General features: G+C 42.8%; 1 protein-coding gene across 5 annotated transcripts in view; it reads left to right on the top strand.

Moving 5' to 3' along the window:
- NEK10 (NIMA related kinase 10) overlaps positions 1-26,679 on the top strand; it is a 115,697-nt gene that overhangs the window by 61,910 nt on the left and 27,108 nt on the right. For 3 of the 5 annotated variants that reach the window (XM_080974592.1, XM_080974594.1, XM_080974591.1), the window contains exons 24-31: positions 10,757-10,886; positions 11,708-11,778; positions 16,079-16,292; positions 17,653-17,836; positions 18,173-18,259; positions 24,129-24,177; positions 24,601-24,638; positions 24,743-24,883. In XM_080974592.1, coding sequence (XP_080830718.1) covers positions 10,757-10,886; positions 11,708-11,778; positions 16,079-16,292; positions 17,653-17,836; positions 18,173-18,259; positions 24,129-24,177; positions 24,601-24,638; positions 24,743-24,883 — 914 coding nt within the window. Of the gene's footprint in view, positions 1-10,756; positions 10,887-11,707; positions 11,779-16,078; positions 16,293-17,652; positions 17,837-18,172; positions 18,260-24,128; positions 24,178-24,600; positions 24,639-24,742; positions 24,956-26,342; positions 26,669-26,679 lie in introns of those variants that run through there. The other 2 variants (XR_013978025.1, XM_080974593.1) reach the window with 2 other exon arrangements.

Here is a 26,679-nt window from a genome sequence, read left to right as displayed (position 1 = left end):
ACCACTCCGGTGGGAAGGTAAACGGCATTTCCATGCACTGCTATGGTTCGCCAGAAGCAGCTAAGTCATGCTGGCCACATGACCCGGAAGCTGTTTGCGGACAAACGCCAGCTCCCTCAGCCAGTAAAGTGAGATGAGCGCCATAACCCCAGAGTCATCCGCGACTGGACTTAACAGTCAGGGGTCCCTTTACCTATGTTTTAATATTTTGTTGGAAGCCACCCAGAATGCCTGGGTTAACCCAGTCAGATGGATGGCATATAAATAATAAAATTATTATAATTATTATAATTATTTTTATAATTATTAACATCCATAATCATTCTGGGACTCTGAACCCTGCAATCTAGAAGCACATATACGTTATAGGTGTGATGCCCAAAATATGCCCTATGACCCAAAAAGCAGGCTAAAAGAGCATATGGTAGTAAGGAATTAATTGTGTGATCCTTTGGCTCTCAGCTGGAATGACTAGTTAAGGCAAAAGCAACTGCAGACCAAGCGAACCCACTTGAAACGGACGTTGTTCTTGCTATAGGGCCAAGAAAAGAGCTTTCTCCATCCCCATGTTTGGGGATTGTTTGCCAGTCTAGACCTCCTGGGTAGAGATAGTAGACTCTGCAAAAAAATTACATAATAGAAGTGAGATAATTGCATTTTATAGGCTCTGGAGGTACAGTTTATAAGTTCTCTGTTTTAACGAGCAATAAGAAGAAATATTTATTGAGTCAAGGCCGTGAAATAAAATAGTTTTACACATTGCAACAAAAACAGAGTGTTTACAGAGTGCAACATAAACACAAATAAATGAGCACAATTTGCAGCGAATCAAGTATTGGCTCTCTTGGCATTCAGGTGTTGCTTTTAACGTAAGAATCTGAGAGAGCCACATTTTCCTGTGAATATTGGATAATATTAACAGCAGTGTTCTTGCGGCATGAGGGGAAGGAATTTTCCCTGCGACGTGGGAGGGTAAAAGGAAGAAATGCAAAGTAACTTCTTCATCAGTCTTTTGTGTGTGTGTGTGTGTGGCTTCTCAGTCAGCAGAGGAGTGAAGCGTACAGGGTAGAAGGCAAGGTCAGAACTGAAAATTAAACTACATGCCCATCTGAAACGGAGGTGAACCTTCTGGCCAGCTTCAATTCTGCCTTTTGTGGGAGAGCAGGGTTGATTCTTGACTCCTGAATTTCACCTGTCAGTTGTACGCTGCTTTTTGCGTGGACAGGCGGAGTCCCCAGATCCTGCACGGTCCCCCCGTCATGTGGAATAACGACTCAAGACAACGTGCTATGGGATTAAATTGGCCACAACTTTATTAAATTTCAAATGTGGGTAGACCTTGGCTCAGGCATTGGGCGTTCTCCCTCCCCGGTCCCCAGCCGGGGACCTAGGGAGCATCAGGGTTATCCAGTGTGTGTGGGGGGGATGGGCCGGCTCTGGAGAACATATGTTCAAGCAGAGATGGCCGCCCCCGTAACGCCGCCGCCGCAGGGGAGAGCAATGACGACCTTTCGGTGTACGGCCAAAGCCTCCCTTCAGAAAACCCCTTTAACGGGGAACCCTGGTATCGCCGCCGCAAGAGGAAGATGGACAAAAGGATTCCGCCCAAGGCCTGATACCGCCAAAGTTGTGACGTTTTGCTACGGGAAAGGCGAAACCTGCCAATGCAGGGAAATTCCTTTCCGGCCCTTTAACAGCGACCTTAACGTAGCAGCGCCCGCATACCTGTGAAGAAAAGTTAATCTGCAAAACCTGTGAAGACAAGTTAACCTGCAAAATAAGACATTAACTGAGGGTGGGTAGGGTGGGAGAAGCTCTGGAGCCAAGTGAGGATTCCTAGGTAAGATCCTCCCTCTATTGTGTGGGCAGGTAATCCCTCCCCTACCTGGCCTGGTCTCCTTGGCAACGCTTCCCCCAGGTGGGATTGGACAACTGACTGAGGTAGGCGGAGACCTCCAGGTATCACACCTGAGGGAAGGCAAAGCCAAGCCTATGCTGTTGGGGCCACTCCAGATCTAGGGGCTGCACGCGTCCACGCAAAGGGCGCCCCCCGTTTTAAGCGGGGAGCGGTCACTCTTTCTCTCTTCTCTGTCTGCTCACTCAGCTGTTAGGCAGCAATTTGAGGATCTCTGTGCCCAGACTCCAGGAGCAGGGGTGGCCAAGACCCCCAAGTCATTCCTACGTCTGGGGCACCATGGAATGATCCATTTCCTTCCCTTCTCCATCACTACTTTATTGACATAGGTAAAGGTAAAGGGACCCCTGACCATTAGGTCCAGTCATGGCCGACTCTGGGGTTGTGGCTCATCTTGCTTTATTGGCCGAGGGAGCCAGTGTACAGCTTCCGGGTCATGTGGCCAGCATGACTAAGCCGCTTCTGGCAAACCAGAGCAGCGCATGGAAACGCCGTTTACCTTCCTGCCGGAGCGGTACCTATTTATCTACTTGCACTTTGATGTGCTTTCGAACTGCTAGGTTGACAGGAGCAGGGACCGAGCATCAGGAGCTCACCCCGTCACGGGGATTCAAACCACTGACTTTCTGATCGGCAAGCCCTAGGCTCTGTGGTTTAGACCACAGCGCCACCCGTGTGTGGCTTCCAACAAAATATTAAAACATAAAGGCCCTCAAACATTAAAAACCTCTCTGTAGCTGCCTTCAAATTTCTTCTAAAAGTCAGATTGATGTTTATCTCCTTGACATCTGATGGGAGGGCGTTCCACAGGGCGGGCGCCACTATTGAGAAGGCCCTCTGCCTGGTTCCCTGTAACCTCACCTCTTGCAGGGAGGGAACCACCAGAAGGCCCTCGGAGCTGGACCTCAGTGTCTAGGATGAACGAAGAGGGTGGAGACGCTTCTTCAGGTATACTGGGCCAAGGCTGAGATATATGGTTATATGTGGTTTAACCCACAGCGCCACCGTGTCCCCTTATTATTGGCATAATCACATTTAAATAAAGCAGAACACCCAGCAGTGATCAGAAGCCAGGCAAGGAGCAATGCAATCTTGCACATGGCAAGACTTTCTATGTTATGGTACCCATCTCATTGATCTCCTCCCCTAAAGATGTCCACCTTGCTCCACCCATGTTTAACTTTCACCATCTAGTTGAAACCTTTGATTTCTTAAAGCAAAGCTTTCAACCTTCCTCCGATTGTTCTCTGCAGCTACTGTATATGTTCCAGCCTGATTGAGCTGTTGTTGTTTATCTGTTTCATAATCTTTAATTTTCTTGTGTACTCTATGTCCTCTTCCTAGGAATACATTTTACCTTTGTAAAATCAGCTGACACTTTTCATTACTATTTGCATTTGAAGCTTTCAGCAAACTGTAAGGAGTATAATTACTGCATATGCTACACAATGATAAACAAAGATGTTTCCATCAACACAAGTAATGCCACCACTTCTTTCTGTAAAACAAAGGGAAGAAGAGAGGTCCATCATGATGGATGTAAATTGTACATCATTGATGTAAATCAGGGGTAGCCAATGTAGTTCCTTCCAGCTGTTGTTGGAGATGCTGCTCCCATTATCCCTAACCATTACACTGGTCAACAACAAATTTGTTGTCTGCATTTTTTCAGTTGATTTAGGACGAATCTGATGCGCTGAATCCAAAAATCACATTGGTTTTGCTCAATCAGGTCAAGTTTTTGAGCTATGGCCACATGTCGTTTTTTTACGTTTTTGTTCACATGTACGCTTGTGTGGAGCATTTTAGAAGAAGTTGGTGGGGGTAAAATGCCATGTCGAATAATTGTTTTGATTGGAAATGATTATTTTAATGACAAGAAGTATTCAGGTCCGATAGTTCTGGGTGATTATGTCAAAAAGGGATCAGTTTGAAGTCATAAAACCTTGAAATCTTCCATAAATTGGTGCGGCAAAGCATAAAGTTGGGGGATCAAAACTAAGTTAATGGGGCAGCCGCCCCACGAAGTATCCTGATCTTCAATCAGCACGTTGTCCTGTAGCTCATTGTGATGAAATTCCAGTGCCTATCTTCGGAGAACTTCCTGACATTAGTGACGAAGATGCCTCCAGTGTTGAAGGACATGAAGAAGAAGTGGTTCTTGAAGATGATGCTCCACATCCATTTTTCCAAAAGGAGTTGAATGATCTAGTTCGCGACCTCAGCTTGTCAAAGGACTCTGCCGAACTGTTGGCATCCAGATTGAAGGAAAAAACCTCCTCTCTGACAGTGCTCGCATCAGCTTCTTCCGCAACAGGCATCAAGAGTACCTCCGTTTTTTCTCGGAAGAGAAGGACTTGGTGTACTGTGCAGATATTGCGCAGGTTCTGCTCAAGCTTGGAGTGCCACAGTACAAACCCAAAGATTGGAGACTGTTCATTGACAGCAGCAAGCGATCACTGAAATGTGTTCTGCTACACAACGGCAACCAGTTTGCCTCTATACCCCTGGCTCACTCGAGTACACTGAAGGAGAACTATGAAGCGGTGAAGTATGTGCTGGAGAAAATTGGTTATGATTAGCATAAGTGGTTTATTTATGTTGACCTGAAGATGGTGAACTTTTTGTTGGGACAACAGTCTGGCTTCACCAAGTACCCATGTTTTCTGTGCATGTGGGATAGTAGGGACCATGCTCAGCATTACACGAAGGACTGGCCTGTGCGGGAGGAATTGGTGCCTTGCAAAAAAAGGAACGTCATCAACGACCCTCTGGTGGACAGAGACAGAATACTCTTCCCACCGCTGCACATCAAGCTCGGCTTAATCAAGCAGTTCACTAAAGCTCTGGACAAGGATGGTGACTGCTTCACTTACTTGTGCCAGGCTTTTCCAGGATTGACCATGGAGAAGTTGAAAGCTGGCATCTTTGATGGTCCTCAGATCCGTCAGCTCATCAGAGATCCAGAGTTCGGAAACTCAATGAACGAAGTGGAACTGGAAGCATGGAAGGCATTTGTTCTGGTAGTGAAGAACTTTCTGGGCAACAATAAGGCCATAAACTACACAGAACTTGTCAACAACATGCTGACTGCTTTCAGAAACCTGGGCTGCAACATGAGCGTCAAGATGCACTACCTATTTTCACATATGGACCGGTTTCCTGAGAACCTGGGTTCAATGAGTGACGAGCAGGGGGAGAGATTCCATCAGGACATGAAAGAGATGGAGACCAGGTATCAGGGTTGCTGGGACACAGTCATGATGGCTGACTACTGTTGGACTCTGAAGAGAGACCTCCCTGCCACTGAGCATTCCAGTTCAAGCCCTGAAGTTTGAAAAATGGCGAAGCAACATGCAGTTTACGTGCACTTACCTTTATCAATGCCCACCATTCAGTTTACAGTAAACCTGACCTGATGGTGAGAAACGGATGCCATTTCCTGATTCAGCAGTGCAAAAATACCCTAAATCAGTTGTAGAAATCTAGACAACATTCAAAAAGTAAAAAATTGTTGCCCAGTGTTATCCATGCTGGCTGGGGGGGCTTGTGAAGGTTGCACAACATCTGCAGAGCCCCACTTTGGCTACGCTTGATGTAAATAATAATGAGTTAAAATTGCCCACAATTGTGCCTAGAAGATCAGATAAAAAAGAAAACCACGTTTCAAACTCTGAAAACAGAGAGCGATGGGCGTTATTATTATTATTATTATTATTATTATTATTATTATTATTATTTTCAACTTATACACCACCCTATACCTAGAGGTCTCAGGGTGGTTTACAACAAGACCACAGCATATAAAATCAACCCAAAAGCAGTAACCCATTAAATCCCCCCTCCCCAAAAAAGCCACATTCTAAAAGGGTGTTGGATGTCAATAAGATCAACCAAAGGCCTGGATATAAAGGAACGTTTTTTATTGGCGCCTAAAGATGTATAATGAAGGCGCCAGGTGAACCTCCCTGGGGAGAGCATTCCATAGATGGGGAGCCACTGCAGAGAAGGCCCCGTTTTCATGTTGCCACCCTCCGGACCTCTCAAGGAGGGAGCACACGAAGGAGGGCCTCAGAGGATGATCTCAGGGACCGGGTAGGTAAATAACAGCAAAAAAAGAAATAGAGGCAGAACTACATGTTGAGTTAACAGAAGACATGAGAAGAGGGGTTCTTTAGAAGTCTCCGGGCCAAGTCTAGGATGTGTGTTTTTTGCCATTTGAAGTATGTTTTCTGATAGGAAGCTCTTTCTTGCCAGGCTGAACTCTTCGACACAGGCTGTTCAATCTGGGCTTAGCCCATTTCAGCCTTAAAACTTTACCTGCCTTACAAAATCCTCTAATATCATCAGTATATCATCCCCACAGTAATAGCTTTTATTATGACCTTTGCGCAAAGAATCATCCATTGAAAACTAATATTTACACAAGCTAATCCTGTACCGTTGAGCATCCCTTGTAAGACAGTCTGAAAACAAGTTACATACTATCAGTTAGCTTATCAGGAATATAGGGGGGAAGAAACCTGTCTCCACAGGCTTATTAAAATGAAACTTATGCAAATATTGTAATAAAATATTAACAGAATAAAATTGGAAAGGCATAAGCCTAAAGAATGATGGTTTCCATGAAAACAAATCAGTAAGGGAAAAAAATCCTCTTCTATAAATAGCATTATGACATAGCTTTCCAAGGATATCAACTTATTTTCTATCTTTCTGTAATTTGTACTACATATATACATTCTTCTGTATTTCCAAGTCATTTTCATAAACGTGGATCCCATAACAAAATACTTGGAAGATTAAATTATCTTCTGTGCTGCTGTAAATGTTTTGTTCAACTGCCAAACTCATTTTAAGATTGAGCTTAGCATTCAAGAAGATTTGTTATTAAATAAAAAAATACGATTTCTGTGTAAGAGGAGCAGATGCAGAGTCCTTTCAGAGAAAACACAGAGCACGGCTCAGTCTGTTTAGAGAAAATGAAAAGAATGAAATTGAAAAATGTCCAACTAATCTGGCTTTGTTCTTGCTGTAACTATTTGTTTAGCAAAGGATATGCTAATCTATCTTCACCAGAATACTAGTGAAGTGGGAATCTTCCTGCTTGAATACAAGGTGCTGGGCTGAAAGCTTAAAAGCAAATATTGCAATTACCTGAATATCGCATTTGTAAAATCCAATTGACTTAAATATCCAACACCTAATTCATATGTTAATCACATTCTTCTTGGCTAAAGCCACTTTACCGTAGTGCAGAATTCTATTACTAAATTCAGTCCACCATGCAGATCCCACTCAGTGGGCAGTTGCCAAATGCTCATGATGTTCAAAAGCACGCAGATTTGTGGAACGGCAACACCAGAGCATCACCTTTCAGTACGGAGTTTTCACACTGTAGAGACCCCACCACCACCTGAATTGTGGAGGTGCTTCTTTAATTTTAGATGTAGGTGGACATAGCTTTTCTCCACAGGTAGTTATTGTCCTCCACTCAAAATCTGAACTCTCAGCTTTCAGGTCTTCAGTTGCTGAAGAATCCTCTCTCCTTTGTTCCTGAGAACTCAAAAGTTTGCTTACTATTTGGGGACACTTCAGTTGGTCCAAATTAAGCTATTCCCTATTGTGGCTTCTTTCCTAATGGGCCCGTAAGGCTACAAGTGATTTACTTGTGTTTGTGTGTAGAATACAGTCATACCTTGGGTTGAAGTTGCTTCAGGTTGAGTGTTTTCGGGTTGCGCTCCGTGGTGACCCAGAAGTAACAGAACGCGTTACTTCTGGGTCTTGCCGCTCGTGCATGCGCAGACGGTCAAAATGACGTCACGCACATGCACAGAAGCGACGAATCGTGACCCACGCATGCACAGACGCGGGTTGCATTCGCTTCAGGATGCGAACGGGGCTCTGGAACGGATCCCGTTTGTATCCAGAGGTACCACTGTACTGGTTTTGGTCACTCAGGAGAGTAAGCTCTTAAAGCTAAGGACTATTTTCTGTCGTATGAAGATAGAGCTTGACTGCAACTGGTGTTATTTTTCTAGAAAAAGAGGTGCCATAACTCAACACGAACACCTCCCTTGTTCTCTTAGAATGCCAATGGGACCCACCCGAGAGGTGCTGGAACTGAGTTCTGGCGAGTTCCAGCTGAAAAAGCCCTGGCTGCAACTATTAGGTTAATACTGTCCCTCCAGTCTTGAGGTAATACTATCTCACTTGGCTGGCATTCAGTACCAGTTGGCAGGGCAGGGCAGCTGTGTTGCTCTCCTGGTTTTCCAACACTGCATATAACTGCTGCTTACTGAGGAGGGGATGAGCAAGGCAGCAGAGAGTTTGGCCTGGTGTTCACCCAGCAGTGGAGTAAATCTGGTGCTCCCAATTTCTGTGTTCACTCTGTGCTGAGTTCCCCAGTGCCTTACCCTTCTTAGTAAGCAGCAGGTTGGCGGTTCAAATCCCCGCGACGGGGTGAGCTCCCATTGCTCGGTCCCTGCTCTTGCCAACCTAGCAGTTTGAAAGCACGTCAAAGTGCAAGTAGATAAATAGGTACCGCTCCGGCAGGAAGGTAAACAGCGTTTCCGTGCGCTGCTCTGATTTGCCAGAAGCGGCTTAGTCATGCTGACCACATGACCCGGGAGCTGTACACCGGCTCCCTCGGCCAATAAAGCGAGATGAGCGCGCAACCCCAGAGTCGGCCACAACTGGACCTAATGGTCAGGGGTCCCTTTACCTTTACTTTTATATGGGTGCTGCGGGCAACACTGGCCTCTGTCCTTGTTTCCTGCCCTCCCTCCTCTGATGACCTCTTGTGTCTCTGCCTCCCAAAGGCTTGCACAGATGTTTGTTGCAGCAGCCCTGGCTACAAGGTGCCCAAGCGAATGGTGCCTCTGGGACTGGCCAGGGGGTGCTGGTTGCCAGGAGCTGAAGCAGACTTGGAGCGAGCAAGCAAGTGGGCAAGGGAGCCCAGCCTGCCAGCCCTTGCAGTTGGGAATGGACAGAAGTCCCAGGCCGCTGTGGGGCAGTGTGAGGAGGCACCTCTCTTTGGGATGGAGACGGGCAGCTCAGAGACCAGGGGCAGCAGCAACTCCCAAGGAAAGGAGGCTGATGGGAACACTCCACAAGGGAGCGTGCTCAAAAAAGGGGTGAGAGGCTGCCAGTTCTGCAGGCAAGGCGTGACGTAACTGGGCTCCTGAGCCCCACAGGGGTGCCGCAGAAAGAGTGTAGTTGGTCAAGGGAGCCATGAACTCAAAAAAGTTGAAGACTTTTGCCTTAAGCAGTGGAATGCACATGTGTACTCCATCCATTTCCCTCCCTCCCACCCCCTCTCTGCATGGCCCAAGGCACTGGCAACCCGTGCTATGCCACTAGTTAAACGCTAGATTTTATTTTTCAAATTATTGTGTGTCTGTTCCAGTACCTCTCAGGACACCATGCTCAGCTCAGCTTCCAGAAGACTTTTTGGAGACCTGAACATTTTTTCACAGTTAAATATCTTTCTTAGTTGGTCATAATAAAGGTATTACTCTTCTCTCGCTCGCTTCCTGCTCCCCCCTCGGCTTGTTTTTGTAAGGGTACATTTCATATAACTTCATTGCCATATGTTCCTTATGGAAAACAAAGCCAGCTGTATCTCTCCAGTTTGCCAAGCACAGATCATAGCAGTACCATCCTTAATTAGCTTGCTTCTCTGAACCTTTTGTATGGGTGGGGGAGGAGAAAGAGAAGGGAGGGGGGGAAAAACCTTAGAATTTGTGAAACAGGCACATGACAGGCATCAATGAGAACTTTGTCAATTTTCAAACTGTTTTTTAAACGGTGAGTGGAGTAGATGAAATGTGAATTATGTGAATAATTCTGATCAAAAAGATTTTAGGGAGGAGGGATGAACATAAATCATGCATTATTTGATTTAAAAGGGTTTGGCTGGTGGAAAAGAATGACTGATTTAAGGCTTCAGTTGACTAAATTACATTAGCTTGGCTAAAGATGGGAGGGGGAGGAAAAAATAATTGATTTGCATTTGTGATATTGACTGGAAAGCAATAAATACAGAAGTGGAATGCATCTGAAGATCATCAGTTCCAACCTCTTGCATGAAGTTAAGGCAGTATTTCCTGCAAATAGGAATAAAGACCTCTTAAAGGTAAAGGGACCCCTGACCATTAGGTCCAGTCGTGGCTGACTCTGGGGTTGCAGTGCTCATCTTGCTTTATTGGCCGAGGGAGCCGGCGTACAACTTCTGGGTCATGTGGCCAGCATGACTAAGCTGCTTCTGGCGAACCAGAGCAGTGCACGGAAATGCCGTTTACCTTTCCGCCGGAGCGGTACCTATTTATCTACTTGCACTGGCATGCTTTCGAACTGCTAGGTTGGCAGGACTTCTTAGTGGGTAAATTTGGACTTGGGTAATTAGTCTCCTGGAAGTTATTTAATCCTATGTCCATGGTAGAGATTTGCTGAGAGAGTAGTAAAGTGGGCAGATTAGAGGAAGGATTAGTGGGGTGAATCATGGCTATGTCTTACACATGTAAGGAAATCGTAGCGTAGTTCAGTTTATTTAATATTGCAATACGATTAAAAAAATAGGGATTTGGGGGGGGATTGCATCTGTTTAGGCAGATATGAACGTGTAGGCACACAGCCTCAGACGCAGTTATCACGTTTTGTGTTGTAAGCATTCGTAAACATTCTGATGTGCGAACGATACCTTCTTCAAACTCTGAATTGTTTAGTATTTTCCCTAAAGATGCATTTGTGTGGCAGGTAGTAGCCTCTTCCCTGAAAATAATATTGTGACCTGTTCTATCTCCGTTATGGATTTTTTGAATTTTGCTTTTATTTGCCTAGCCCTGAAGTTGTGAAGAGCGAGCCATATGGCGAGAAGGCTGATGTCTGGGCTGCAGGATGCGTCCTTTACCAGATGGCAACTCTCAACCCTCCATTTTACAGCACCAACATGCTCTCCTTAGCAACTAAAGTATGCAGGTTTGCTAGTTGAAGCCATTTACCTTTGCGTGTTCATGCACTTTTATGAATGCCCCTTCCCTCCTGCTTTTGAAATAAAAATGTTCTTTATGCAGCGTTTCCTCATCGCACATGGACATTAGAGCAGTACCAGAGAAGCAGTTCTGATGGTTGCTGTCTTGGTATAGACTAGACACATTATATTCACAAATGGGTCTTATTATGTCTTTCTTGTCTTCCCACATCCATCTCCTTAAATTGAGACACACTTCCCATCAAGCAATCACATCAGTTACTATTATTATTACTGAACTTTATAACGTGTTCACTTTTTTTTTTGTATTTGCAATCCCTCAAAGTCTAGACTAGCAGAAAGACTCTGCAAATTTCAGGGGCTTCAGAATCAAGCAAGTTCTTAATAAGTTTCTATAAAGAATAAATTTTACTGAAAATCAAAGGTACTCAGTAGAGAAATTGGCGGGTCTCCGTCATGAAATTCCGGATCGACCAGATTTGATTTATTAGTTGTACCCCGCTTTTTTGTCTGTGGACATATAAATTGGCTTAACAGCTTAAAAATATATGATTAAAGGCAGGATCATCGTTAGTGTTTGTGGTGAATTTTGGATGAACTTTCTGCATGGAAATTGCTTCGTATATTTTTGAGTGTGATATGTGCATATGAGTCAAATTCATTGTATATATGTGCCACAAGAGCATTGTGAAGATAGGTTGATTGTGTGCCATGTTGTTCAAGGGGCAGATTGAAACCTAGTTTATTCATAACATGATATTTTTCTCCTGTTGTCAGCAAAGCATTCATTTATTTTACAGATAGTTGAATCTGCCTATGAGCCAGTCCCAGAGGGCGCCTATTCTGAAAAGGTTTCAGCGGTCATTAAAAAGTAAGTGTCTTGTGGAAAAGGTCCTTTTATTCTAAGTATAAAGAGGATATGTGGCCACAGAGCTAATAGTACAATTTAAAAATGTGAGATGCCAGTGAAAATATTGCCAGTCAAAGTAGGTGGGGGGGGGGGGATTGCATAATGCCTTGAACCTGTAATTCCTTGTGAGCTTTGTACAAAGCAGTAAAGAAACCAGTTTAGATAGGAATAAAGCTTGTTGTGCACAGTGGAACACAATGGAGCTGTGTATTGCTGGCTACATGTCTGGTACCCCTGACATTAACCTCTCCAGTAACATACCGAGGTGGTGAGTGCAGACTGGATTGAAGTCAAAGCAGGAGTCTTGAGAAGCAAGAGGGGAGGGAAACCCCAAGTTTTGTACAAGTAGGATTTTTTTAAAAAAACCCAACCCACTGGAAAACAAAAATGGAAAATTTGGTGGGATGTCCTGCTTGGAGGGAATGAATGACTGGCTCTAACTCTAAACAGAAACATTCCAGTTGGGAGGGTGGAAGAGACGCTGCAATATTTTGTTATTCTTTATTTGTCTATAAGATAAAGCTCATGCCATAATTTGGCTGGTGTTTATGCTGCCCCAGGACTGAGTCTTCCATCATACTCACTAAAATTGAATAGAATACATGATAAATACATGATAAAGCTATTTTTAGCTATCTCACCCCTTGCTTTTTCCTGTAAGACCAATTGCAGTCGTTAACAGTCGTCAACAGGTTTACCACACCTATCAGCCAATCACCCATTCCCACCACCCTTCTGAGTAATACCCCTCCCCACCCTCTCACTATATAGAAGGGTCTGGTGACTTCTGTTTCAGTGTATCTGAAGAAGTGTGCATGCACACGAAAGCTCATGCCAATGACAAACTTAATTGGTCTCTAAGGTGCTACTGGAAGGAATTTTTTTATTTGGTTTTGAACAGAAGGTAATTATTTGGTATATCAGGTACATTCTTTCTGTTCCTGCACCATTGTTATTGCCACTGTTGTTGAGAAAGCTCCAGGCCAGCCTTGCTGTGACTCTGAAGATGCAGGAATGCATATTTGATTATTCTTTTCCACTCTTTTGGTAAAAGCAGCTGTGTGGCCCCTAATTTGGATTGGGACTCCCGCCCCCATCTGTTTTTCCACGGAGAAAAGAAAACAAGGGATTAGAAAGTTCTTGACACATTTCAGATAGGTCTTTTTCAAGGGAATCCTATCATATTTACCCTGTCGTGAAGACTGCTTAAAAATCACCTTAAGTACTGTATTTTTCGCTCTATAAGACGCACCAGACCACAAGACGCACCAATTTTTGGAGGAAGAAAACAAGGAAAAAAATATTCTGAATCTCAGAAGCCAGAACAGCAAGAGGGATCGTTGCACAGTGAAAGCAGCGATCCCTTTTGCTGTTCTGGCTTCTGGGATAGCTGTGCAGCCTGCATTCGCTCCATAAGATGCACACACATTTTCCCCTACTTTTAAGGAGGGAAAAAGTGAGTCTTATAGAGCAAAAAATACGGTATATGGATGCCTGTATGCTTCTCTTTCAATACCTAGGGGGCAGCTTGAATTAAGTCTGTGATGCTTGCTGTCACCCATCCAAAGCAAGGGTCCTTCCAGCTGTTTTATCCAAATAAATAAAATAAAATGGAGAAGCATTCCTGCTTCTTTGATGGTATGCCTTGTTTTTCCTCAAGGATGTAGACTTCATGCACAGTTGAGCTGCACCCAGTATACAGAGAAGCATAAAATTCATACAGTATAGTGTGGGGCCCAGATGTGCTCAGGCAAAATTTGGGGGGTGGGGGGCGGTGGAACTAGCTAATTGGAATTGCTTTCCATGAATGCACGTTGATTATCATCAGTACAAATCTCCAAATTATGATTACAAAAAAGTTCATAACATAATGATATACAAAGAAGAAAAATACCCTTTCTGGTTTTTTGTGTGATTTCTGTTCACCTTCCACTGAGCGATTTCCCAGCTTCTGTTTAAAACTGAACCTACAAGGGAAGAATTCTTTCTGATATGTTCCTTACATGCTGGTTAAGTCCTGCTGGATTAGACCGAAGGCCAATCGGTGCAGCACCTTGCTTCCTACAGTAACCAAACATATGGTATTTCCTGTCCAAAAGTATTTCCTGCCCACAAGCAGGAAATACAGAAATAACCTCTCTTTTGCTGTTTCGCCCCAGAAATTAGTATTCAGAGTCATGGTGCCTCCAATCATGGAGATAGTATATGTCCTTCATGACTAGGAGTCATTGAGAGCTTTACATTCTTATATTATGCAAATTAATGAAGAATAAATAAAATCAGTCCCTGGCTATTCCAGTGTGCATCCTCATTCTCTTGATGGTCCTGAATGGTCATTTTTTCTAAATGGAATTCAGCATCTTGATCACAGTGGGGAACATTCCTAAGTGTAAATGATGTCAGTCTAAGTATGGCTTCAGAGCTGAACCTCTGGCTACTCACCCTGAATCTCCCACCCCTCACATCCCGGTTCCCTGACAGCTTGATGCCTCTTACCTCACTTCCCCAGCCCGTCCCCTGGCCGCTACAGACTCCCTGCTTCATTGGACTAACATGAAGAATTACTTGTATCGATAATTAGTTCTGTCTCAAGAGCTGGCAAGACCACATAACACCGGTCTTGAAAGACCTACATTGGCTCCCAGTACGTTTCCGAGCACAATTCAAAGTATTGGTGTTGACCTTTAAAGCCCTAAATGGCCTCGGTCCAGTATATCTGAAGGAGCGTCTCCACCCCCATCGTTCTGCTCGGACACTCAGGTCCAGGGCCTTCTTGCGGTTCCCTCACTGCGAGAAGTAAGGTTACAGGGAACCAGGCAGAGGGCCTTATTGGTAGTGGCACCTGCCCTGTGGAATGCCCTCCCATCAGATGTCAAGGAAATAAACAACTATCTTGACTGCAGCCCTGTTTAGGGAAGTTTTTAATGTTTGATGTTTTATCGTATTTTTATTATCCTGTTGTGAGCTGCCCAGAGTGGCTGGGGAAAGCCAGCTGGATGGGCGGGGTATAAATATATTATTATTATAAGAACTTGAGGGACGCGGGTGGTGCTGTGGTCTAAACCACTGAGCCTCTTGGGCTTGCTGATCGGAAGGTCAGCGGTTCGAATCCCCGCAATGGAGTGAGTTCCCATTGCTCTGTCCCAGCTTCTGTCAACCTAGCAGTTCGAAAGCACGCCAATAGGTACCGTTGGGCTGGGAAGGTAAATGGCATTTCCATGCACTCTGGCTTACGTCACGTTGTTCCAGAAGCGGTTTAGTCATGCTGGCCACATGACTTGGAACAAACGCCGGCTCCCTTGGCCTGAAAGCGAAATGAGCACCGCAACCCCATAGTCACCTTTGACTGGACTTAACTGTCCCGGGGTCCTTTACCTTTACCTATTGGAAATTGATCAAACTTTGGCTGTTAGCACAAGCAAAGGACCTGATCTTTTCCATGCTGCATTTTTGCTCTTATCTACCTATATGAGCAAGGTTCTCCTGTCTGCCTTTGGCAGAGTTGCTCTGATGTTACAAGGGGGATTTTGTTGTAATGGGAAAAGGGGCCTAAGAAAGAAGCAACAGAAGTTCATAGTAATGAAGGGAAGAGTTGAATGGAAGGTGAGCGAGTATGAAAGGGGAAGGAAATCTGATAGAGGAAACAAGCAGAGAGGGTCACATGACTGGGAGTTAGCGAGAAGAGGTCCAAAGTTCACATACTTATTTAAACAGAGCACAGGCTGTAGTATCTGCTGTGATCTTAAGTGGTGGTATTAAAAGAAGCATGTAATCAGCTGATTCCATTAATATTTACTTACTTGGTGTGACAGTGTAATTTGCTAGAGATGCCATTTGGGTTATCACAATAATCACTTTGCTGACAATTGACATCGTTCTAACGTAAGAGATAAACAGATAGCAACACAGAAGAAGATAGGAATGAGCTTTAAAAGTGCAAAAATGGAAACACGATAGTGGAATTAATTATGAGAGATCATTTTAAAACGAGCCTGGTGATTATTTTTATGGGCATTCCTAAAATGAAAATTATTCCTGAATTCACAGCACAAAAAGAAATCTGTACAAACCAAAGAAATAAGCAACATCCTTAAGAGCTTTGCAGTGGCAAATAAACAAAATGTTTATTTAGATTTTTTAAAAAAAACCACAGAATGCAGAATGCAATTGCACAGGTGACCACTCAAAGAATTACAGTTACAGGTAAGCAGCCAGTCACCATCATAGATTGTTTAAATAATGGATGCCCACCCCCCCATAGGTGCTTGACCCCGGATGCAGAGAGTCGCCCTGACATTGTAGAGGTCAGTTCCTTGATACCAAATGTGATGATGAAGTATTTAGACGGCTTATCAACCTCCCAGCTTGTCTTGGAGAGGAAATTGGAACGCGAGAGGAGGCGTACCCAGAGATATTTCATGGAGGCTAATCGAAACGCAGTCACATGTCACCACCAGCTTGCTGTATTATCTCAGGTAAGCAAATGCCTTCAGTTACATTGTTGCATATAATAGAGCATTATGTGAATGCAAGGGACCGTTGGACCAATCTGCCCAACTGGACGTGCAGAAATACTGTGTATGTAGGAGTGCATTAAGGGACGTGTGTGGCGCTGTGGGTTAAACCACAGAGCCTAAGACTTGCCGGTCAGAAGGTCGGCGGTTCGAATCCCCGCGATGGGGTGAGCTCCTGTTGATCGGTCCCTGCTCCTGCCCACTTAGCAGTTCGAAAGCACGTCAAAGTGCAAGTAGATAAATAGGTACCGCTCCGGCGGGAAGGTAAACGGTGTTTTTGTGCACTGCTCTGGTTTGCCAGAAGCGGCTTAGTCATGCTGGCCACATGACCCAGAAGCTGTACGCCGGCTCCCTTGGCCAATAAAGCGAGATGAGTGCCGCAACCCCAGAGTCGGTCATGACTGGACCTAATCGTCAGGGGTCCCTTTACCTTTACCTAGGAGTGCATTGGCCTGCTGTCATGCTTGTTACTGGTGTGTCGTATAATGTTATCAGGCTTCCAAGCATGCATCTATATATCTAATATGGCTAACTGGATCTCCAAGCTTGAAGAGAGGAAACACCATGTGTGCAGCCACCAAAGTGTTCCCCTCTATTTAACATTGCTCAGGACTGTGAAAGCTTCATTTGCAACTCTAGTTCTCTCTATTAGTGGGGAGTGTCACTGGCTTAGAACACACAAAGAGCAAATGTTCCTCTACTTAGTTGGATCTAAAGTGCTGAGGCTATTACTGTGAAAATCCAACAAAAGGAGCTAAAGAAGCAGCAAATCAGAAGCAACCTGCTAATGCACAATCATATTTGAAATCGATCAAAAAAACAACTTAACCTCTCTGAATCAGGAGCTCTTATGCAGCAAGATTATCTGCTGAATTAATTCGCTTACACATTAAAGTCAGTAATGAAGATCATATAGCGTATCTGAAACATGTTTTGAACCAGCCATTTTTGTATACAATTCTATGCTAGCAGAGTTTCTAAGGGTTCTTTTCAGAAACCGAGGGAAATTTATTTTGTTGCTTGAACACTGTATAGTGGTACCTCGGGTTACATATGCTTCAGGTTACAGACTCCGCTAACCCAGAAATAGTACCTCGTGTTAAGAACTTTGCTTCAGGATGAGAACAGAAATCGTGCGGCGGCGGTGCGGCAGCAGCAGGAGGCCCCATTAGCTAAAGTGGTGCTTCAGGTTAAGAACAGTTTCAGGTTAAGAACGGACCTCCAGAACGAAATAAGTACTTAACCCGCGGTACCACTGTACCCAGGTTGTACTTCTGGAAGCCACACGATCAAAGGAAACCATTTCTGTTCTCTTTTGTAGGAACATTATGAGAAATCAAGCCTTAGCAGCAGTAGCAGTGGAGCAGCCAGTTTAAAAAGTGAATTTTCTGAAAATACAGATCTTTTGACTGAAAACTTCCATCTAGCTTCTGGAAAAGATGAAGAGAAAGCTTGCGATTTAACCTTGTCGGATGATAACTGCACTTTAGAAAACTCAGAAAAAGGTAGTGATGAATGAGCAAAATGAGCATTTTTAGTACTTCCACCATGCTGGCTTATTTTCGGGTGTTGGTGGTTTTGGTGGGGGGGGTGTTGTTGCTCTTATTTTTTATATCTTTATTCTGGATCTTCTTATTTCTGTGGAAATTGTTCAGTTTGGTAGTGTACTTTTTGATGTTTTGTTTATTTCTTATGACTACTTTTGTTATGTTTGTAGTTACGTCATTTTTTTATATGTTGCAAGTCACCTTGAGCATGGCTTTGATTTTGGAAAGGTGATATGCAAATAAAATGATTGACTGGAGTTGGATAGAAAGGTTTGTTTCCGCTTTTATGTACAGATGTCTTCTCAGAATTAGATGATGAACTGGACGTATCAGATAATTCCAGCAGTTCTAGTTCAAGTCCTCTTAAAGAATCAGCGTTTGGTAAGTTCCTTTAAGCAAGAGTTCTAATCACCAACATTTTTCTTATGGATCTGAGCATGTATCGACACAGGTATGTGTGAGTCATAAGTGGAAGTATGTGAATAATAAGCAATAAGACTTGGTTAGCGGAAAGTCATGTAGAAACAATCCCAAGCCTTGGTCTTAGAATCATGTAGATTACCTTGGGTTTCTGAGCCTTTGTATTTAATGATTTTCTTACCCAGATAAGGAAGGATAGAAAAAGTGTGTTTTGCTTTTTAAAATGAAAGCTGAAGTTCTGAGGCAGGCAGTGGGTTCAGTGATGGAAGCCAGATTCTATGGTCTGCAATATGATTATAGACTTTCCTTTCTGAAAATGTTTCAATTATAAAGAAATAAAGTGATGCAAAGAAAAAAAGAAGAAAAAGGCTCAAAAATGTGTAGAAAGAAACAACATGTGAATATAGACATTATATGAAAAATTTAGGATGATTATGGTCTTGTGGAGTTTCATTCTTTGGTAAAATGTTCACATGAATATAAATGTCAATGAGGAATACTTAAAGCTAACGTTTGTGGGGACCCCCCCCCACTAATTTCCTTTCAGAATGACATTTTTCAGATGTATTAATATGAATTAATCTCCCCACTCTCTTAGATACAGAAAATATTTATACTTGTGGCAATTTATACTTATGGCAATTTAACTATCTGTCCAAATTAGAAATAATAGACTGCCTTTAAAGCCTTCTTCTGCGTCTTTACACCTTTGTAATAATGTTTTAGAAAGCATCAGCTCCCTTTTAGGCAATCAGCTTTCTCTCTTACGTCAGGTCTGATCAAGTGGATCCAATACCTGTTGTGACAGATAAAGTGTTTGCTTATGCAATTTTAATTGCCACATTGATCTATACAGTATAGTGTTGTTGTTGTTTTTTTTAAAAAAAACATTATTTGAATGCCACCTATCTCTTTGCTTGAGACTCTTTGCTCACATTAACAAAAATAATAAGGTCTCACCAGTTACCTATAAACTCATTAATTCTAGTCAACATTTCTAGAACTGTAGCGCTACAGGGCTCAGAAAATAATTATAGAAGAATCACACATTTTAGATTACGTTTTACATGAACGCTGACGTATTGATGGATCCCACTAGGTACTGTATGCTATTGTCTAAGAGTTTGTTATGGTAGGACTGGGTGATTTTTATGGCCTCCTGTCATTTCCTTCTGATTTCTGCAATTAAAAAAACTTCCTCCTTTATACTCCCTTGTCAAACTGTGTCACTTAAGTTTTGTTTAGATTGCAAGTCTGTCCTTTTTTGACTTTTTAGAATAAATATGGTTTTACCGATTTCCATTATATAACAATTACAAAGACAGGGGAAAAAATTACAGAAACAAAATCCCAGTTTAACCCCCCCCTCCAGAATGGGTCAGTCTATTTAAGTTTGCCGAAGTCCAACAGGAGTAGATACAAATAACTCTGACAAGTATTTTATGGAAAGCTTTATGAGTATCTAATGAAGCAATCACACATGGATCCCTTGATAGTTTTCCATAACATACTGCGAGTTTAATGGGTAGCAGGCAGTGCAATTTCTGTATTTACCACTGTATCAGTCACACTAATAGCACTAAACTAAATGTTACATGATTAGCCCATAAAAATATGCATTGCTCTTTGCAAGTTTCAATGTGTCTTCTCCTCCTTTGAACTGAAATTTGGGGTTCAGGGATGGGAAAAGTAACACACACACACACACACACACACACACAGTCTTATGATGGTCCAATATCCCCCACCCCCAAACCAATTTGTGATCACTGTAAGAAAACATGATTTTTACTTGCATGTCTACTAGATATCTAAAACTTGATTTCACACACATCTGACTTCTAGGTCTTTTCACATGCCAGTGGGTAAGTCCCATTCCATCTTGGAAGGGCACAGTGTCTGCTGGCATGGTCCAGTATAGATCCAGAGGCATTTTTGTCCCATTTCCAGCCTCTCTTTAATTTCTGACCACTTGGTCTTGGTTACAAAATGGTTCCAGACAAAACTAAACTCGAGCTCAAGCGTAAATAATATGTCTCCCCACCCTGCCTAATTCAACAGTAACTTATTCACATTTTATGGATTATGCTCAAGTGCTTGGAACAATTTGTGCCTGCCTCTGGAGAAGAAAAGTGGGGCTGTTGTTTATTGTTTGTGTTTATGATACAATAAAAGAACTAACGAGTGCAAATAGAACAGAGCTAAGAATGAGAAAAAATAATGCTTCCCCCCTTCTATTTGCCAAGGGAAACAATTGCTAAATCTAAGTGTCTCTGCTTTGAGTAGTGCAACTCTTGACAATCAACTGTGAAGCTTTCCAAACAATAAATGTTTTAGATACATTTCTCTCTCTCGTTAGCTCGCCTCTCTTTTTCTCGGAGTGTGCTGTGAAATTGTTTTTATTCAATGTGCCCTAGATTACCTTGGAGAGCAGCCAATAGGACACAAATGAGATCAAGCGCCTTGCCCTGAATTCATTAAATAAAACCTGTGAACATGGAGGTGAACTTCCGTGCTCTTGATTCTCTGAAGGTGTTAGTTATCATACTATTGTGATGATGTATTCTTTCTGACCGGTCTGTCACATCAGAACCTTCTAATTCGCACTGAAGCTAGGTTTTAAAGACAGCTGAGCAAAGTCTATATAATGAGAACAGATCAGAAGAATGCGGACAAAATTATTCATACCAGACTCACTTGTTTTGAAACAACTGAAAACTGATTTATGTTGTTTCAATGTAGTTAAGGGTGTACCCAGTCCCACGCGAGAATATTTGGACGCTGCTTCAAAAGCGTAATGTAAGAGGGCCTGTACATTCCTTGTGTCTCCTCCTGCCCTCAAGTTGTCCTTGGATTCCAACTCCCATCAGCCCCAGAAACAGCAAGTGGTCATGGATGATGGGAGTTCTAGTCCACCAATATCTTCTGTGCCACAGGTTCCCCAATCCTGTTATCCATTCCTTATTATGTTTGGCTACCCAGATCTGTGATTAGGTCTCTGTTTAAAACCTAATTTGATTTACTTACCTTGATGGGTTGCAACGGCTTCTCATTTTGGGCTACAGCTTGTCAGTGTTGGTTTTCTGATACTGCTCCAGTTACGCAAGCCCTTTCACTTGATAAATTTAAGGTACCTTTGCTGATCCTAAGGGACCCGGGTGGTGCTGTGGTCTAAACCACTAAGCCTTGGGTTTGCCGATCGGAAGGTCGGTGGTTCGAATCCCTTTGACAGGGTGAGCTCCCGTTGCTTGGTCCCAGCTCCTGCCAACCTAGCAGTTAGAAAGCACGCCAAAAAGTGAAAGTTGGAAAGTAAACGGTGTCTCCGTGCACTGCTCTGGTTTCACCAGAAGCAGCTTAGTCATGCTGGCCACATGACCTGGAAAAACTGTCTGCGGACAAACGTCGGCTCCCTCGGCCAGTGAAGTGAGATGAGTGCCGCAACCCCAGAGTTGTTCGCGACTGGACATAACTGTCCTTTACCTTTACCTTGCTGATCCTTGTTTGTATCCACTATATATTTTGGGAAGTTGTTTGTTCTCTACGCATTTGGACATATATTAAGATACCAAAACATAGTTTTACATGATCGTTCCTGAGATCAAGGAGCAGAGGTCTCCATCTAGGTTTGGATGCCATTTTGAATCAAGATGGGTTGGAGTAAAACTTTCACAACTGCACTGATTCTAAATGCCGATTTCAAAATTGTAGTGATCTTTTGGTTTATTAGAATTCCCAAGCCACACCAGGCAGGAGGCTGCTAGTTTGCTTATATTTCTCTGCTATTTTCTGCACCTGGCATTGTATTGGTACCATTTTTCATATAAAGGTTATTCCAATTGCACACTGTAAGACAAATTGGGAAGTTGTTAGACTTTAATGGTTTGGTGATGCTGCAACAATTAAATGATACAGAATGTTGTTCTAATGCAGAGCCAGAAAGGTGTAATGGTTAGAATGTTGGATTAGGACCTGGGAAACAAGGGTCTAATCCCCACTCAGCAATGAAGCTTGGTGGATGACCTTAGACCACTCACTTAGCCTAACCTACCCATCAGGGTGTGACGTTAACACGAGAGTGCTGGAGGTGAAATAGTTAAACAGGTTACCCAATCAGGACGCAGGGGGGTGGAGTCAGAGGGAGTATACAACCAGCTCGGGGGGGGGGAGTTCGTTGGGAGTTGGGTGGTTGGTTGGAGTGGGAGTGAATTGGGATAGAGTCTGTGGGGTGGTTGAGTTAGTGTAGCGAAATAAGCTTAGTCAGGAACAGTTAGGGGATAGGAAGATAAGTTAATATCTGAGAGGTGGTTTAGTGAGTGAGAGCAGGTAGTGGAAGTTATAGGTCTGGATAGGCAGCCCATGATTGGAATTGACTGAGACCGTTTATGAAACCACACACTTGTTAAACTGTAATAAATAAACAGAAGTTTATGTTCCAATTTAACCCTGACTGGACTCAGTATTGTACCAGGAAGGACCTGGGTGGTGGCAGCGAGAAATAAAGTGGTGGCACAGGGATCAATAGACGGTGATACATCTGGGGACCCTGTGTGATCACCAAACAGGGTTGTTGTGCAGTTAAAATGGGATGGGGGAGAACTAAGTACATCACCTTCAACTCCATGTAGGAAATGTTTGATATTAAAGCAAAAAATAAATAAATGGAAACCTGGTAGAGGAAATAGGAAATCAGAGGAACTGAGAATTTGTAAGAGCTACCTGATAACTGCAGGAGGAGAGTAAGATATCACCCTCCAGCTCCACACATGGGTATAACACCTGGATTTCTAATATGAAGGCAGTTCTACCATACATGCATCTGATTGGCTCTTGTGGTTTTGCACATTTTCAACAATGAGATGATAATTCCTAGGTGTTTTCTTTAAGGCCTCCAGGATGTCAAAAGCCTCTTGCAGTGGTCTTATAATAAGATGTGTTCAAAATGACACACAGAAAACTTCCATTCCTGTTTCCCATGTATATCTCAGCTTGTGATCCTGTATTTCTTTCCCAAGATGCCTGTTCCATACTTGGCAGTAGCTGCTGCATTTAGAAATCTGAATTTTAATTAAATTTTTGGAAGATTAAGGCTGGAAATTCTATAAATTAGCAAAGTTTGCGGCTTTAGTAGAAGACAACAGAATGTTATCATATGAAAATAATGGAGAGAGGTAATAGTCAAAGATGATAATTGCTTTAGTTGTTTTAAACTAAGAAAGTGGGTACTTGATAAATTGAATGATGGTTATGAAAAGAATCAAAATTTCAAAAAAATAATTGGTGATATAATAGAGGAGAGGGCATTAACATTATACAGTTACTTTAACATTAATTCTACCAGTGACACGATAGACACCAAAAGACAGCTCCTTTGGGGACATAAAAAAGAAACATAATATATTGTGCTATTTGAGTATCAATATTACAAAAATAATAAACAGATTACAAGAAGTGATAGCTGTGTAAAAATTGCAGTAGACTCTTTAGACACTGACGGAAAGAAATAGGCATTTATTGCCTGAAAAGTCCTTCTAAAAGAGTGGGGTAAAAATGCGTTTTATAATGAAAGCAATTGAGTAGGTTTGCACACAGCTGTTTTGGCAAGCTAGTAGAATTTTCTTACGGTTCACTAGCCTGATTAAAATGTGATATCTGTGTGAATCATTATGCACTCCATACATATTGGTTCACTTTATTTTTAGAGCTATCTTTTATTACCAGTTTCTTTTAAAAGTTGCTATGATAGGATAAAAATGTTGGGAGACTGAATCTATTTCTGGCAGCTGAAAATATTTCCAGCATTAAGAATATATCAATTGTGCTTTCATTACAGGTATTATAAAACGAAGCTTCAGCGCTTCTGAAAGACAGACTAACACAAGGTAAGCTTGCAATGTAAAATCTTTGGCCAGCTTTAATCTTGAGTTCTCCAAAGCTGTGACTGTACAATACTGCAGAACTTAGAAATGTTCAAAATTAGGAAATATTTTCCAGGATGTTGAAATCACACTGGATGTCCTTACCAGCACTTAAGATTGCATGGGCACCTCTGAAATCTTTGCTTGCAAAGGCCGAAACCATCAAGGTTTGTCATGTATTTTTTTAAAAAAGCTTCACAAAATAACATCCCAGCAAATTTGCTTTTTTGGTGGTTCCACAGGGCAGGTGCCACTACCGAGAAGGCCCTATCGGTCGCCGTTAGCAACCTCCCACCCAGAAACTGACCAGACCCAGAATACCACGTTGAGTTTCTAATGCAAGGATTGTTGGAATTTTTTTTTATCAATACACTTTATGTTTTACAGAGATTATATTGGACTGCCAGGATCCAGACCAAGACCAGGTAATTTCACACCTGCAACTACAATGGAAATACTTCTTGCCGTTTCTGCACTCATTTAAAGTTTGTTATAGTTTCACACTCAGTTTCTTCTTTTATTCCTTCAGCTCTGCTGCCCTTTGATCTGCTTCTGAAAGCTCCTTCGCTCATGTTCAGGGCCCACGTTCAGAAAATAGAGGACTCGTTAGTAACAGGGTGGAAGTCCCATAGCCTACCAGCTGTGATTCTCCGCAATCTGAAAGATCATGGTAGTACTTAATAGTATACTTTTTGCACTCAAAGTTATAACAGAACAAAGATTCCTTTCCAGTTTAGAAATAGTGTAGATGTACAGGTGAAACTCGGAAAATTAGAATATCGTGGAAAAGTTCATTTATTTCAGTAATTCATCTTAAAAAGTGAAATTAATATATGAGATTGGACCTCTGAGAAGTAGAAGCATGCATATGTACTCAGTACTTGGTTTGGGCCGCTTTTGCATCAATTACTGCCTCAATGTGGCGTGGCATGGATGCTATCAGCCTGTGGCACTGCTGAGGTTTTATGGAAGACCAGGAAGCTTCAGTAGCAGCCTTCATCTCTTCTACATTGCTCCATCTCATGTCTTTCATCTTTCTCTTGGCAATGCCCCATAGATTCTCTATGGGGTTCAGGTCAGGTGAGTTTGCTGGCCAATCAAGCACAGTAATCCCATGGGCATTGAACCAGGTTTTGGTACTTTTGACAGTGTGGGCAGGTGCCAAAGTCCTGCTGGAAAATGAAATCAGCATCCCCATAAAGCTCATCTGCGGAAGGAAGCATGAAGTGCTCCAGAATCTCCTGGTAGACTGCTGCGTTGACCCTGAACTTAATGAAGCACAGTGGACCAACACCAGCTGATAGCATGGCTCCCCAAATCAACACTTCACACTGGACTTCAAGCATCTGGCATTGTGTGCCTCCCCATTCTTCCTCCAGACTCTGGGTCCTTGGTTTCCAAATGAGATGCAAAAGTTGCTCTCATCAGAAAAGAGGACTTGGGACCACTGAGCAACAGACCAGTTCTTTCTTTCTTTTCTTTAGCCTAGGCAAGATTCTTCTGACGTTGTTTCTTGTTCAGGAGCGGCTTGACAAGAGGAATACAACATTTGAAGCCCATCTCCAGGATCTGTCTGTGTGTGGTGGCTCCTGATGCACTAACTCCAGCCTTAGTCCACTCCTTGTGAAAGTCCCCAACACATTTGGATGGTCTTTTCCTGACAATCCTCTCCAGGCTGTGGTCATCCCTGCTGCTTGTGCACCTTTTTCTTCCACACTTTCCCCTTCTGCATAACATTCCATTAATGTGCTTTGATACAGCACTTTGGGAACATCCAACTTCTTCTGCAATTATCCTTTGAGGCTTTCCCTCCTTATGGAGGGTCTCAATGATGGCTTTCTGCACAACTGTCAGGTCAGCAGCCTTCCCCATGATTGTGCTTCCTACTGAACCCATTTCAGGTGTTATGGATTGAATAGCTACTGCACCTTTTCACAATATTCTAATTTTCTGAGATTGTTAATTTGGGGTTTTTATCAGCTGTACCCCATAATCATCACAATTATAACAAATAAAGGCTTGACATGTATCGCTTTGCATGTCATGAGTCTATCTCATATATTAGTTTCACCTTTTAAGTTGAATTACTGAAATAAATAAACTTTTCCACGATATTCTAATTTTCCGAGTTTCACCTGTATTCTTGAATAGAAAGAAATACATGGATAAAATAATCTCAGGAAATTCAAGTCAAGAGTTTCCCAGAGATCCCTGGAGCTTTACAGCAGCCTTCATAAGGCTGGTGCCTTTCAGATGTTTCCAACTACCACTTCTCCCCGGGTTTTGAGCTTTCTTTCCTGGGTGGTTCCCCAGCTGGTTCCTCCCATGATTCCACTGCGTCCAACCAATCCATGACTCTGTAGCCCTCTATTCGAAACTCCATGACCGAGTAAGCTCCCATTGCTGTGTCCCAGCTTCTGCCAACCTAGCAGTTTGAAAGCATGCCAGCGCAAGTAGATAAATAAG

Source organism: Podarcis pityusensis, assembly GCF_964106645.2.
Source record: "Podarcis pityusensis genome assembly, chromosome: 12".
Lineage (NCBI taxonomy): Eukaryota > Metazoa > Chordata > Lepidosauria > Squamata > Lacertidae > Podarcis > Podarcis pityusensis.
The sequence above is the reverse complement of the archived record's forward strand: the minus strand, read 5'-3'. Positions and strand labels throughout refer to the sequence as shown.